General features: G+C 43.9%; 1 protein-coding gene across 5 annotated transcripts in view; it reads left to right on the top strand.

Moving 5' to 3' along the window:
- EPC1 (enhancer of polycomb homolog 1) overlaps positions 1–14,129 on the top strand; it is a 55,923-nt gene that overhangs the window by 9,569 nt on the left and 32,225 nt on the right. Inside the window, exon 1 of one of the 5 annotated variants that reach the window (XM_082193758.1) lies at positions 6,428–7,663. The exons of 3 other annotated variants lie outside the window; for them this stretch is intronic. In XM_082193758.1, coding sequence (XP_082049884.1) covers positions 7,511–7,663 — 153 coding nt within the window. In that variant the 5' untranslated portion in view covers positions 6,428–7,510. Of the gene's footprint in view, positions 1–6,427; positions 7,664–14,129 lie in introns of those variants that run through there. One more of the 5 variants, XM_082193757.1, reaches the window with a different exon arrangement.

Genomic DNA, 14,129 nt, shown 5'->3' with positions numbered 1-14,129 from the left:
CACACATCCTACATCTCTGATTATATGACATGATATGTCTTGTGTGTAACTTTCTGTTCGGTAACAGGAACAGCATTTGAATAACCCTAGAACTTGCTTTCCTAGAATTTCTGCATATATCTGCAGACTTTTGGTCCTGCCTCGCAAATCCTGTTCCTTTTCATTTCAGTGTTTCTGAGCTCATTTATCTTTCTTCCCTTATTTTGATCATATTCTGCCTAGCATAGTGTTAATACTAGTATATCCCAGGGCACATGGTCTTAGGGACAGGAACTTTGCTGAAGCAAAGCAGATCTTAGTCTACTCAATTTGGATGAGAGACCACCCAAGATCCTACATGCATCACCTTCAGTTCCTTGATGGAAGAAGGGTGGGATAGAAATGTACTAAATGAGAGGTTTTGCTGGGCAGCTTCATGCCCTTTTTACTATAAAATGGGATTGAAACAAGATGTGTCTGCTTGTATGTTGTACAGTGTTTACATTTGGAAAATGTGTTAAGTATGTGTCAAGATTTTCAGTCTGTTTTTGAAGAAAGAAGTATTGGCCTTAGTTGGCAAGACAGTGTATTTGTATGTATGACCCAATTCACAGCCAGTCTTTCTTCCCAGGAACATCATAATGCAATTGTATACAAAAAGCAGTCATTTCATTAAAGTACATTCCAGCTTTTTGCTGCAACTTAAAAAGACATAAGTCAAAAGGCAAGGCGGTACCATTTTGACATAATTCACTACTACCAAAATAATGCTTTGGAAATTCTTCCATCTTGCTGTCATCATACGCAAAGGAGAACAGCTTTTAAATTTATAAATCTATTTTTTATGTGGAGAGCATGCTATGTGCAGTGTAGTAACCCCTCTCCCCAATATACAGACTTCCCCCTCCTCTATATAACAAATCATTGTGTCAAATGAAACATGAAAAAAGGAAAAAGAAACACAGGAATGCTTGGCAACTAGAAAATTGTTCTTTTACAGACAGCTAGCTGCACCATGCAGTGCACTGGATCTGACCACATGGAACGGCACAGCATACTCCAAGGGGGAAGGATCAGGGTACAATTGCCCTAACTGGTAGTGGGCTCCATTCTATGGTACAAAAATAGGCTTCTGGGTTTCTTCGGGGGGGGGGGGAACTTGACTATGAACAGGAACTTACGGTTCTGAAAAGGATACTGCAGCTTCAGTGTGTGCACCGACTGGATGAAAACTGATTGTTGGATGGAGTGATGCACATCACAGGAATCGAGCAGTTCTGGGGATAATGTTGAATGTCTTTATTATAGAAGAACTGCACTACTCTCAGGTCCTTGGGCAAGTCACATGTGTTTGGGGGCCAGGAGTAGGGAGGAATAATAACTCCCTCTCTGTACCCCGCAACACAATCAGAACATAAGGTGGTTGGCACCGGGATTGCACAGGAATAAATACATCTGGACTTGATGTAGAAGATGGTATGAAGGCTGGCTGTACTGGAAAGTGTGATGCAGATACAGGGCTGCTGATTGAAGCTAAATGTTCAATAGTGGAGGAAAAGGCCAAAGATGCATTAGGGTGAACAATGGTGCTTGAGATGGCTGGGTTCAGCATAGCCTCCTGGAGGTAACCATATAGAGGAAATTCTTCTGAACCGGCCACTTCAGCCTCCAAGGAGCTGCTGTACCCAGGAACTTCTGAAGATTGTGAACGAGCTGCCCCAATAAAGCTTGCAGTAGATTCATGGCTTAGATCTTCCATCGCCTTGCTCTTCATCTTCATTGGAGGAAAGCTGACCTGGCTCTCAAATGGGAATGCACTTGGTGATCACCTTGTCATATAACCTCTTGCAGGAGCTGGAACCGCTGCACCTTCATTGCCATCATTATCAAAAGCAGGAAAAGTTTTGAGGTCTTCTTTGGCTTCACAGAAAGTGGCGGCTTCTTCCAAGTCCTGAAGTGCTTTGCTTTCCCTGGTTTGACTCTCCAAACCAGGGTCTTCTACACTGCAAGCATCTGTGATTGTACCTGTGTTATTTGGGCGTTCCATATTTCCTGCCAGGGTGCTGTGGCTGGTAATGCTCAAAAGGAATTTGAGTGTAAGGAAATAGGGATGCCCAACCTAAAGCAGTATTGCCGGGAAAGAAAGCAACAATAGCCCATGTTGTATGTTCTTTGGAACGATCTCTGTTGTCTCACATCTATACCTCTTCTTAAAAAGGGGCCCCTGCCCAAAGCGGGAGCTTGTTGTAATGGCTGATTCAACCAGCTTCTTCCCTAGATCCTCATGGAAAACCGTGTCATTATGGTCCTCCCCCAATGTCTTGTATATATGTGTGATGGTATTTCACACCAGACTCCAGGCATGCGTCTCCTAAGTTGTAGTGATGTCCCGCGAATGTTATGTGCTGCACTTTAGAAGTTCTTTATGGTCACTCAACAATATATCATAATCTATGTTACGATATGTTGCGATAGATGGCACACTTCCTCTGCACAGCTGTAAGTGTAGTGCCTGTACCTACGCCTAGCCCAAGAAAGAGCAGCACAAACACACTAAGGAAGATCTGGAGAGAGAAGCCATGCCATGTAGCATTTCCTTATAATCCACAAAACAGACTCGCAGAGCTACCTGTACATTGAGCTGCAGTCCTATTCTCAGTTATTTGAGAGCAAATCCCACTGAACTCTGTTTGATTTCTTCGTTTGAGCAAACATGCTGAAAGAGTTTAGCTTCCCACTGGAGAAAATGTCATGCAATAGACAAAATAATACAAATTTCTCAAAAAAACTGTTGCTTGCGAAGACAGAAATTTTATATATTATTTGATTGAACTCCCAAGTAGATATCCATAGTGCCAGTTTGTAATTTAGCAAAAAGTGGCGGGGGGGGCATGACTTTTGTATATTTGTGATGTTATTAAAGCATATGAAATGCCATTTTATTTTTTCATAAAGCACTTGCTGAATTTATGACTTAAATACTTGCCAGATAAACCCTGTTAAAGATTTCCCCTCCCCTTCCATCACTGGTGTTATTCATGGAAAATTTGTATGCATCATTTGGCGCAGTTCACCCCCACAGAGTGATAGTAGAACAACTTCCCCTCCCAAGAATATGTATTCTGTACATGCAGCTGCTCCTTAAAGCAAAGGTGCTGGGCTCTCCAAACGCTCCAAGTCTGCAGTACAGTCGTACCTTGGAAGTCAAATGGAAACCGTTCTGGAACTCTGTCGTGTTGTTTTTTAAAAAATGATATTTATTAGAGGTTTAATGGTTACAGAAAAAAGAAGAAAGAAACAATAAAAAGTTAAACAAAACAAAGCAATACCTTACAATACATCAAAAATAAAAAGAACAAAACAACAAGAAAAACAAAAACATTTAAAAACACATCCAATATTTCCGTATCTTTACCTTTCATTTACTTGTTTCATCGACCTCCTCACACCTCCCTTTTTTGTATTCTAGTTCAATTATCTATTTCAGCAAATCCTTTCCATCTTTCTCAATTTTTGTTCTATAATTTATCTTAACACAATCTAACCTTAAATTTTCCACTTTGGCCCATTAACAATCTATTTTTGCTTAATTCTTTATAACATTTCTGCTAAAGCCATATAACTTCATTCCAGCATCCTTCTAACATTCATTAATTTTGCAATATTTCTGTAAATATACTTTGAATTTTTTCCAATCTTCTTCCACCGACTCTTCTCCCTGGTCTCGGATTCTGCCAGTCATTTCCGCCAATTCCATGTAGTCCATCAGCTTCATCTGCCATTCTTCCCGGGTGGGTAAATCTTTCTTCCAGTGCTTTGCGATGAGTATTCTTGCTGCTGTTGTGGCATACATAAAGAAAGTTCTATCCTTCTTTGGCACCAATTGGCCGACCATGCCCAGGAGAAAGGCCTCTGGTTTCTTCAGGAAGGTATATTTAAATACATTTTTCATTTCATTATAAATCATCTCCCAGAAATTCTTAATCCTTGGGCATGTCCACCAAAGGTGGAAGAAAGTACCTTCAGTCTCATTAGATTTCCAGCATTTATTATCGGGCAAATGGTAGATTTTTGCAAGCTTGACTGGTGTTATGTACCACCTGTAAATCATTTTCATTAAATTCTCTTTTAAGGCATTACATGCCGTAAACTTCATACCTGTGGTCCATAATTGTTCCCAGTCAGCCATCATAATGTTATGTCCAACATCTTGTGCCCATTTAATCATAGCAGATTTCACCGTTTCATCCTGAGTATTTCATTTCAACAGCAGGTTATACATTCTTGACACATTAACTTTGGGGGTCTAACAATTCTGTTTCCAATTTTGATTTTTCCACCTGGAAGCCTAGTTTTTTGTCCAAATTATATGCCTCCATTGTTTGATAATAATGGAGCCAGTCTCGCACTCTGTTTTTTAATTTTTCAAAACTCTGCAGTTTTAATCTGTCTTCGGCCATTTGGCCTCCATATTGAGTTTTTTCTGAGCCTTTGCTTCCATTGGTGACAGCCATCTTGGGGTTTTATTTTCTAACAAGTCCTTATATCTTATCCAGACATTAAACAGTGCTTTTCTAACAATATGGTTTTTAAACGCTTTGTGTGCTTTAACCTTATCATACCACAGATATGCATGCCAACCAAATACCCGTTCTGGAACTCTGTCCAACTTCCAAAATGTCCGGAAACCAAAGCACGGCTTCTGATTGGCTGCAGGAAGTTCCTGCAGCCAACTGAAATTCCTGTCAAACGTTCAGCTTCCAAAAATAGTTCGCAAACTGGAACAGTCACTTCCAGGTTTGCAGTGTTCAGGAACCAAAACGTTCGAGAACTAAGCTGTTCAAAAACCAAGGTACGACTGTATTCATTCCTGTCTGCTGTGGTCTTGCAATCCATGCAGAAAGTGTTTCAGTGCAAATGACTGCAGTATGTAATTGGAGGCTCCAGATCAAATGTGAAAAAAGAGAGTATTCAAGTAAGGTCTGAAAACAAACCAGTGGGTCCTGATAGGTGACCATCTGTTGACACCTAAAGCATTCCCCCAAATCTGTTCAACCTGTTGAACGGGTTTTATTTATTGCACTTTGAACGATAGCTGGTAGCTTGCATGTGAAGAAATCACATGGCTATTGGTACATTTGTAGCCTTGCACAGATAAGATAGTGAGTGGTTGTGTTTTATATCACTTGGCCTTCATGTCTTCCTAGTCTCTTCTAAAACATTTAGTATTTATACCTACTTTTCTGTTAATTTACTGTATCTGACCTTTGCCTTCACAGCATTTAAGGGTCTACAATGACTATTGCTTAAGTTGTAAAGTCATTTTTAGTGTTACAATAAATACCAAATTCCTCAGGCCAGTATGGGGTAGATTTCCCTTCTCCAGTCAACCCCAACAGAATGTCCAACAGAATGTGCAACACAGGAAATGTAAAGTTTTGGAAAAGTTGGGAAGGGAAGATACTGCAAATATTTACTATTACAGCCATCCAAACTGCTTTTTAATTACGAAAGCTGCAAAGAAGCACAGACTGTGTTCTGTTCATAGCAGCTTCTCCCCATCTTGCCTCCTTTCCTGGCTGGCTGATTTAGGAAAAAGGCTGGTGGTCCTTGGTTTTCACAACTACTAGACTGGTACTGTTTCAGGTGCACTATGATGAAAGATGTCCCCAATAAACAAACATTCCTTCACATAGAAAGTTAGGATGTTGAAGAGAAGACTAGATGGGAGCAGATCTCATTGGCACCTTTGCATGCTGTATCTATGTTCGGGAAATTACGTTTTTGAAGTGTGGCGCCTATAACTACTTAAACTACTATAGCTACTGTTAAGTGAGGGATGCGGCAGGTACCGGTACTTCTAGAGAGCTGTGTGAGAATCCCATGCACTCACTTGTCAAAACCTGTGACAGCTAGCCAGCTGGGGGTGGCCGAAGGAAGGACCAGTTTAAAATGTAGCCGAATTCAAAAAGCTTAAGAAGTGCTGCTGTATAATTTGATGCAGTTAGTAGCCAAAAAAAATTATAAATCACAGTCAAGCCATTACAAAGCAAGGGCTTCAATACAGTGGTGCCTCGCAAGACGAAAATAATCCGTTCTGCGAGTCTCTTCATCTAGCGGTCTTTTCGTCTTGCGAAGCAACCCTATTAGCGGCTTAGCGCTATTAGCGGATTAGCGGCTATTAAAGGCTTAGCGGCTTAGAAAAAGGGGGGGGCGAAAAAAAATCGGAACACTCGCAAGACGTTTTCGTCTTGCGAAGCAAGCCCATAGGGAAATTCGTCTTGCGAAGCAGCTCAAAAACGGAAAACCCTTTCGTCTAGCGGGTTTTCCGTCTTGCGAGGCACTCGTCTTGCGGGGCACCACTGTATTGTTAACACGGACGGTGATGGCAAATTTTTCCAAGGTGCATGTTCTGTTGTATGCACCTCATTCATCCCTGGTGCACTCTTTAAAATGTGCGTGTGTGTGGTGAACAAAAAATTTAGGGAAATGGTTTAAGTTCAAAATTTCAGACGAAACGTTCCAAATAACTGTGTATAACATGCACATCTATCCCAATTCCCAGTCAATTCCATAGAATTTTTTGATGTCACAGAGCCCCGGTCTTCCAGAGTAAAGAACAAAGTGACTCGGTGGAGTGTGTGTAGATAAATTATGGTTTAGCGACAATACAGGGGAGGCGAGTCCTGCTGCTGTTTGGTTTGGTTTTTTTCTAGCTCGGGCCCTGTAGCCGAAATAATTACAGAGAAATTAGGTGTTGTGCCCTTTTGCTCCTGGCCGGGAGCCCGTGCCTCGCCGTGTGCCATGCCGCCCTCAGCGCGGAGCTGCCCGCCCGGTGCCGAAGGGAAGCTCTTCGCCTCCTTAACGCCTCGCTGGGGTTGAGGCATCCCCGGCCGCCTCGTGCCTTCCTCCAGGCGTCGGCGCCGTCCCTCCCCTCTCCCCAGTCTCCGGCGTGGTGCGAGGGAACTGCGTGCGGCTGGGTCGGCTGCTGCTGCTGCTGCATCACAATGAAGGAGACTCCCGAGCAGTGACAGCTTTGGGGAACGAAGACGGGACCACCTTCTTCTTCATCATCATCCCCGAGCAGAAGCAGTAAAAAAAAAAAAAAAAGTGGGGGGGAAACCCGAGCGCTCCCGCTCGTTTGCCTCCGTGCCCGCGCCGCGCGCCCCTTCTCTCCCCCCCCCCGGCAGCGCCGTGCCCGCGCCTTTGCGCGATGCAGTGTGGGAATGGCTGTGGCGCTGGGGTTGGCTGAAAGAGGCGGCCAGTCGAGGTTTAATGTCCGCCATGTTGGCCGTGGCGTATTGAGCAGAGCCGGAGCGGCGGAGGAGAGAAATCGGCGCCCTAGCCTAGCCGCGCCAGCCGGCGCCGCTGGGACCCGCCTCGGAGCGAGCCCCGCCCCGCCGCGGGAGCCCCGGTCCCTCCATGAGAGCGCTCGGCGGGGTCCGGCTCTCAGCTCGGAGCGCTCTCGCTGCCTCCCCCCCCTCAGCTGGAGCAGCAGCCGCCATAGCAGTCGCAGCCGCCGACGACTAACATGAGCAAACTGTCGTTTCGGGCCCGGGCGCTGGACGCGTCTAAGCCGCTTCCCGTCTTCCGCTGCGAGGACTTGCCCGACCTAGCCGAGTATGCCTCCATCAACCGGGCCGTGCCGCAGATGCCCACGGGCATGGAGAAGGAAGAGGAGTCGGTACGTGAGAGACCCCCTCCCATCCCTGCTCCGGCCGGGCCCCGCCATCGCCCCACACCCGGGCCCCCACCATCGCCTCTGCGCAAGCACAAAATGGCCGCCATTTTCTCCCCGCTTCCCTCCCCCCGGGTGTGCGGGAGGGGGGAGGGAAGAGGGCGACGTTGGTCCCTCAACAGCCCCGTCGCCTTCCCTCCGGGAGCCCCCACCCCACCCGGCCGAGGCTCGTTTTCGCTCTGGGCTGGAGCGCCGAGGCCTCCGGCTCGGCTCCCTTCAGCCCCCCGAAAGGCACAAAGGGGGTCACGTGACGCGGCGGCCAGCCGCCATTTTGTTGTGCTTCGACTTTGCTGGGCTGGGCCTTGTGCAGCAGGCAGCTGTGCGAGAGAGCGCGAGCCTCGGCGGCGGCGCGAGAGGGCTAGGTGGAAGTGCCGCCGTCCGGTCGCTAGGTGGCGTCTCTGCGTTTGCAATAAGCCGGGATAGCAAAAGCGGGGGCGGGTAAAGGTGCGAGGAAGTTGCGGCTGCCCATGTGTGCTCCCAGCGTGTTTCTCTGGCTTCGCTAGTAGCGTGGCCGAGTCTGCATGTAAAAGCACTAGAACCGCGCCAAAGAGTTTATTTCAGTTAGAATTCTGCTTAGCTTAGCCTGGCAGCGTAGCGCAGAATCTTAAGCCGGCAGCGAAGGGTAAGAGAAACAGACCTTGCTCCTGTACATACTTCTTTAGGCTGGCGCTTGTTTAGTGACATGATTTGTTAATTGAAAAGTGGTGCAGAAAGCAAGCTCTGCAATACAGAAGTTGGTGTCTTCTAAGTGAAGATCTATTTTGATTGTACGGCTTTTCCAAATAAAAGTGATTTGATTATTACTACTAGGAGAACCATCTGTCATCTCATTGATAGAAAAGCAGTTAAGAATGAAGCACGATCTTCCCTACTTGCTCCGAATAAATTTATTCATGCTTTGAAGTCTGTTTTGGGATGCTTGACAGTACAGCTAAGGTTTTAGTATTAGTAGATTTATAAATCAGTGGTTAGGAGTCACAACACTATTATTCTTTCCTTGCAATCCTGTGCATACATACTTACTAGGAGGAAGTCCCACTAAGTTCAGTGGTCCTTATTCCTTAGTAAGGAGCCTTATGATTGCACCCTTTATCTGGACACCTGATTTTTCTGAGTGCACGTGTTCTAAGTGTTTGTTTTAGTAGAGCTAACAGTAATTTAAGCAAGGGGTGATGGTTCTGTTGCTTTATAAAACAAGACCTGTGTAAAGCAGATGTGGGGCAGTAGCTTTTCTGGTAAGGCATGTTGCAAACTATATTAGTAGATAGGATCTATAAAGACGGAGGTTTAAGTTTAGATAGAGAAAAAGAACTAGGGAGGAAACCCGCTGTTTCTAAATAGTATGTGCTTGTTCAAAATAAAGTTTATAGCTGAAAGGATGCTGTTGCTTATAATGATACAGTCAAGTGACAGATTTTGAAGAGTTGTAAGAATATTCTAATAACAGAATTCAGAGTTCTTGAGTCATGAGTTTATGAATTAAGGCATACCAAGACACTTGGGGAAATAGTTTTTAAGTATGTAGGAATTCCTGAAATTCTTCTTAGAAACTCAAGCTATAACAAGTGCACGGTATAGGTACCTTTAAAACAGAGATAGAAAGGTAGCTAGCTCGTGTGAAATGAGTATTTTTTTAACCTCTCAACATTTGTCTGCATTGCATTTACTTCAGCCAATGGTACTGTGTGGTGAATGTAAACAAAATGCCAAATCAATTTAAATAGCAACTGTTGGCATTGTCTGTTGTATGGTATATGTGATGGTGATGGAACAAGTACCAGAGCTAAGATAAAAGTCCTATGAAATCAACCTAAGAAATGGGGCTTAATCCTGAGTAAGCATGAATAGGACACAAAAAAGCAGCAAGACCTGTTCTGTCCTGTCTCCCCCTTTTGAGCCTTAATGCCCTGGGACTAGTCTATGTAATTCAGCCTCCTTGAATTTTAGGCTTGTGCTTTCTTAGTGCTGAATTTATGTAATTGCACTTGAAAAAGAGAGGATTAGGAAGTCACAAGGCTTGCGCTCCTGCTAACAAATCAGCAGATTAAATTAGTGGAGGTGAATGCGTCTGTGGGTGCATTGGTCCAAATTAAACAAAAACAGAAAAAACTAATGCAAAGGTGAGAGGGCAGTGTTACAATGGACAACAAGACATAGTCATAGAATTGTAGAGTTGGAAGGGACCATAATACTTTCATTCATAAATCTTTTAATTCAGACCAGTTATGGAAAGGTTTGTGCTAATCTGATGGTAAAAGATTCAAAGACATCCAAGATGTGGGGCATAAACAGTGACAAACTACCTTGTGTGATATTCTGTAGCAGGTGCATGAAAATTGCTACTTTTGCACCAAAAGGCCTGGTTTTATGCAGAATTAGGCACACTTAAAAGGTTAGGTGGGCTTATGTATACCTAACTGCATGGACTCAGATTATGACTTCTAAGGACACTTGCTTGTAACCAATAACTCAGTGGTAGCCAGTGTCGTTCCCTCCAGATTTTGTGCAGTATGACTACCTTGACCCTTGACCATGCTGGTTAAGGCTAATGGGAGTTGGAGTCTATAACACTTGAAAGTCACCACATTGGCTACCCTGCCAAAGTGCTCACTGAATCATTAGAAATGCTCTGGAGTAAGGGAAGTGGTGCACAGCAACAGCTGCGTAATTGCTTCAAGGGCAGAATCTACTGTATAATCCAAGTAAAAGTGCTTACAAGAAAATATGCTTTTGTTAGCTGCAAAATGCTTATGCATGAAATAGTGCCAGTCCTACTGTTATATCGAGTCTCAAATTATTCAGTCCAGTTGGATTCTTGCACCTTATTGAACGAACTAAAAATATGAGCTATAATACAATTTGTTTCCAGAGTAATATAAATGAATTGCTACACTGCTAAATTGAATGAGATGCTAAAATGGGGAATCAAGTGGGGCCTGCAGAACAATGTTCCATTGCATCCCCACTCCTAAGAGAAGTGCAGGTGGGGAGAGGGAGTTTCAGGGAATGATAATCAACACTATACTATTCCTTTGCCAGCCCTGACTTACTGTGTCATATAGGTCGGGGTGCCACCACCTGCAACCTGAGCATTTTCTAGCTATATAATGGGGGCAGCAATCAGCTCTAGAGACTGAATCATCATACTATAGGACTGGAGAGAATCTATCGGCATGCATCTCCCCAATTCTAATCCTCCCCCTCCCTGCCCAGGCAATAGGTAAAAGATGTGCAGTGCTGAGCAAATTGATTTCCTCTATCATCCTGCCTTCCATATTCCATTTGGTGGGGGATTTCTTTTCAAGGCTGGATCTAGACAAATCAAAGAAGAGTTTCAGTTAAACTTTGTATGAGAAATTGGGTTGGCAAAAAAAAGGAACTCCACAGCGCCATCTGGTGTCACAGTGTTATAAAGGTAAAGGGACCCCTGACCATTAGGTCCAGTCACAAAGGACTCTGGGGTTGCGGCACTCATCTCACTTTACTGGCCGAGGGAGTTGGCGTACAACTTCCGGGTCATGTGGCCAGCATGAATAAGCCACTTCTGGCGAACCAGAGCAGCGCACGGAAACGCCGTTTACCTTCCTGCCGGAGCAGTACCTATTTATCTACTTGCACTTTGATGTGCTTTTGAACTGCTAGGTTGGCAGGAGCAGGGACCCAGCAACGGGAGCTCACCCTGTCACGGGGATTCGAACCACTGACCTTCTGATCAGCAAGTCCTAGGCTCTGTGGTTTAACCCACAGCGCCACCCGCATCCCGTTATAATGCATATACAACACATATAAAGCTATTTACCTTTGCCAATGTAGCTGAGTCCCAACTGACATCCTGATAGTCTGTATCTCAACCATTGCATGCCTGAGTTTTCTTTAGCCCTTTTTTTCTTTGTCATCTAAGCTCCACTGTCAGTGGCATGCCAAAAAAATCAGTTTTACTTTAGAAATTTACATACTTTTGCATTCCTAGGGGGCTCCAAGTATGTAGAAGCATGACTTTATATATAAGTGGCTCTGTTTTGTCTTTAAACTGTTGCCTGAGTTCTGACTTGAAGTTGATTCATCTTTCTCCCTTGCATCTAAGAATAATTTCAATGTTTATCTTGGCTAACGCAGATCCATGATCCATGAAAGTATGATTCTGGCTGGGTTCAACTTAAAATAGGTTATGTTCTAGGGACTGTTAACACATTGATCTCTCTCCTTCTCCTTATCATCCTTAGAAGTTTAAACAAATGAGAGTCAATTGACTTCAGTAACTATTCAAGGTTTCCAAGTTAAATATTTCTGCTTAAGTAGAAAAGTGCCAATGAATGAAGTCAAGTAATGTCCAGAGGTGGATGACTCAAGCTAATTTTGCATAAGTGACACAAGACATTAAGTGCTCTCAGTTGTCATTGGTAATACAGTGTTTAGAATAGAAGTATATATGTTTTTCTAATGGAAAACTTGTTGGGAGATCTTGTTCTGTCTTGATAGGCTCATGACTCTTTTGTGAATGTATTGGCATAAGGGTGTTACCTTAACATTCTATTTGACCATGCAGAAAAGAGTGCTTGCTGTATAACAGACTAAGTATTTTGGCATTAAGTCTTATGCTGCTATGAGCCACTTCCAGCCATGCAGAAAAAGGGAGGTGGAGTCTCAGTCCTCGCTATATTTGCTTGAAAGGGACAGTGTTGTATAGTGGTTGGGCTGCTGGACATGGGAAACCAGAGTTCGAACCCACACTCAACCATGTAGCTCCCTGGATGAGCTTTAGCCTGCCACTGATCCTCAGCCTAACTTAACTCACAGTGTTGTTGTGAGCATAAAATTGGGGAGGGGGAGAACTCCTTGAGCTCCTTGGAGGAAAGGCGGGATATATCACTAACACTGCCAACTTCTATCATGAGCCCTTTTCCAGTTCTCGCTGCCCCTGTATCTGTCTGTGCTTTAATTGCTCTAGGCAGCTTTGTCATTGGAACAGTTTATTTTGAGTACCTGGCTTCTTGTTTTGCATTCAGGATCTTCCTTAATACCAAAGTACTAATCAATATTTGAATTACAGTGAAATCTTCCTGTTTAACTTCTGTGATGGCTGTTGCACTACTGTTTTAAAAAGACTGTGAAGGCATGGCTTGGCTAAAATTGGGGAGAGTTGCCCTCATGGATTTCTTTAAACCCCCCCCCCCCTTTCCCTACTTTTAATTCAACACTGCCATAATTCAAGACTGACAATTAATTTTCAAGAGTAATGATTGTGAGAGCTATAACTAATGGACACAGCCACCAGTCATCCTGTATTCTGACAAAGCCTTATTTCTGTCTAAAATATCCCCCCTCTACTATACCTTATTAAAATAAAATAAAAATCACTGCTTCATTTGGACCCCACTGTGTGCATCTATATTGTCATGAAGAGATACTGTTCCAGACGACAGATCTACCATACAGAGCTCCAAACTTAAAATTTCCATACGTGGAAGCAGTAGATGTGTATGTGCCAAGAGCTCAGCAACAGCTAATCCTCGTATTTTTCTTTAATACATTTTTGCTGTGTTTTCATGTGGTGGCTCACAATTACAAATTTAAAATTGCACAATGAAGACTAAGTTATACTAACTAAAACCAACAGCTACAATTAGAAACACTATTATCTAGTAATGCCCAGGGGTCAAATTTGTAAGCATCATTCACTGACATGCCCCTTGAAATACGTCTGTTTCTCCAGTTTCAAAGGCCTAGTGGGATGTGTTTGCATTAGCCTTTCTGCAGTTTGGTTCTTAGGCCTACAGTTGTAAAGGCCACTTGCTCCAGGGTGCAGAGGTTAATGCTTACTTGTGGAACTAGATAGATCCTGTATAGCAGGCATGTCCAACTTGCAAGCGACTGTGATCTACACCCACTATTAAAAAGCTTTGGGGGGGGGCCCAAAGTTGTTGATCTTTCTTTTTATTTTATTGGGGGGGGGAGATTGATAACCACGCGATCGACCAGGGACACCCCACGATTGACGGGTAGATCGCGATCGACCAGTTGGACGTGCCTGCTGTATAGCAGAGTGGAGAGCCTTTTAGGCCTAGGAGCCTAGAATCTAGATCTTTTATTTGCTCCACCCTGTGGATTAACTTTGACAGGCGGTTGTCCACAGGTGAGTTTGGTTGGAGGAAAATGGCCTTGTGGGCCAGATGAGGAGGACTGGTGGGTCAGATGGCCCATGGACCAGAGGTTCCCCACCCCTGCTATATATGTATGGAGGAGAGTTTTGTTTGGTCTTCATTTGTACCTCCCAGACTAATACACAGATTGGAACCCAATTAACCTATACATTTTACACTTCTTTTGCAATTGTTTCTTGGCTCAAAAAAATACAAAAAGTGTTAGAAATGCTCATTTTAGGACAAAACCTGTTTAGAAATTAATACATTGG

Source organism: Podarcis vaucheri (assembly GCF_965113315.1).
Source record: "Podarcis vaucheri genome assembly, chromosome: 12".
NCBI classification, from domain to species: domain Eukaryota; kingdom Metazoa; phylum Chordata; class Lepidosauria; order Squamata; family Lacertidae; genus Podarcis; species Podarcis vaucheri.
This window is presented reverse-complemented; position numbering and strand designations above follow the sequence as displayed.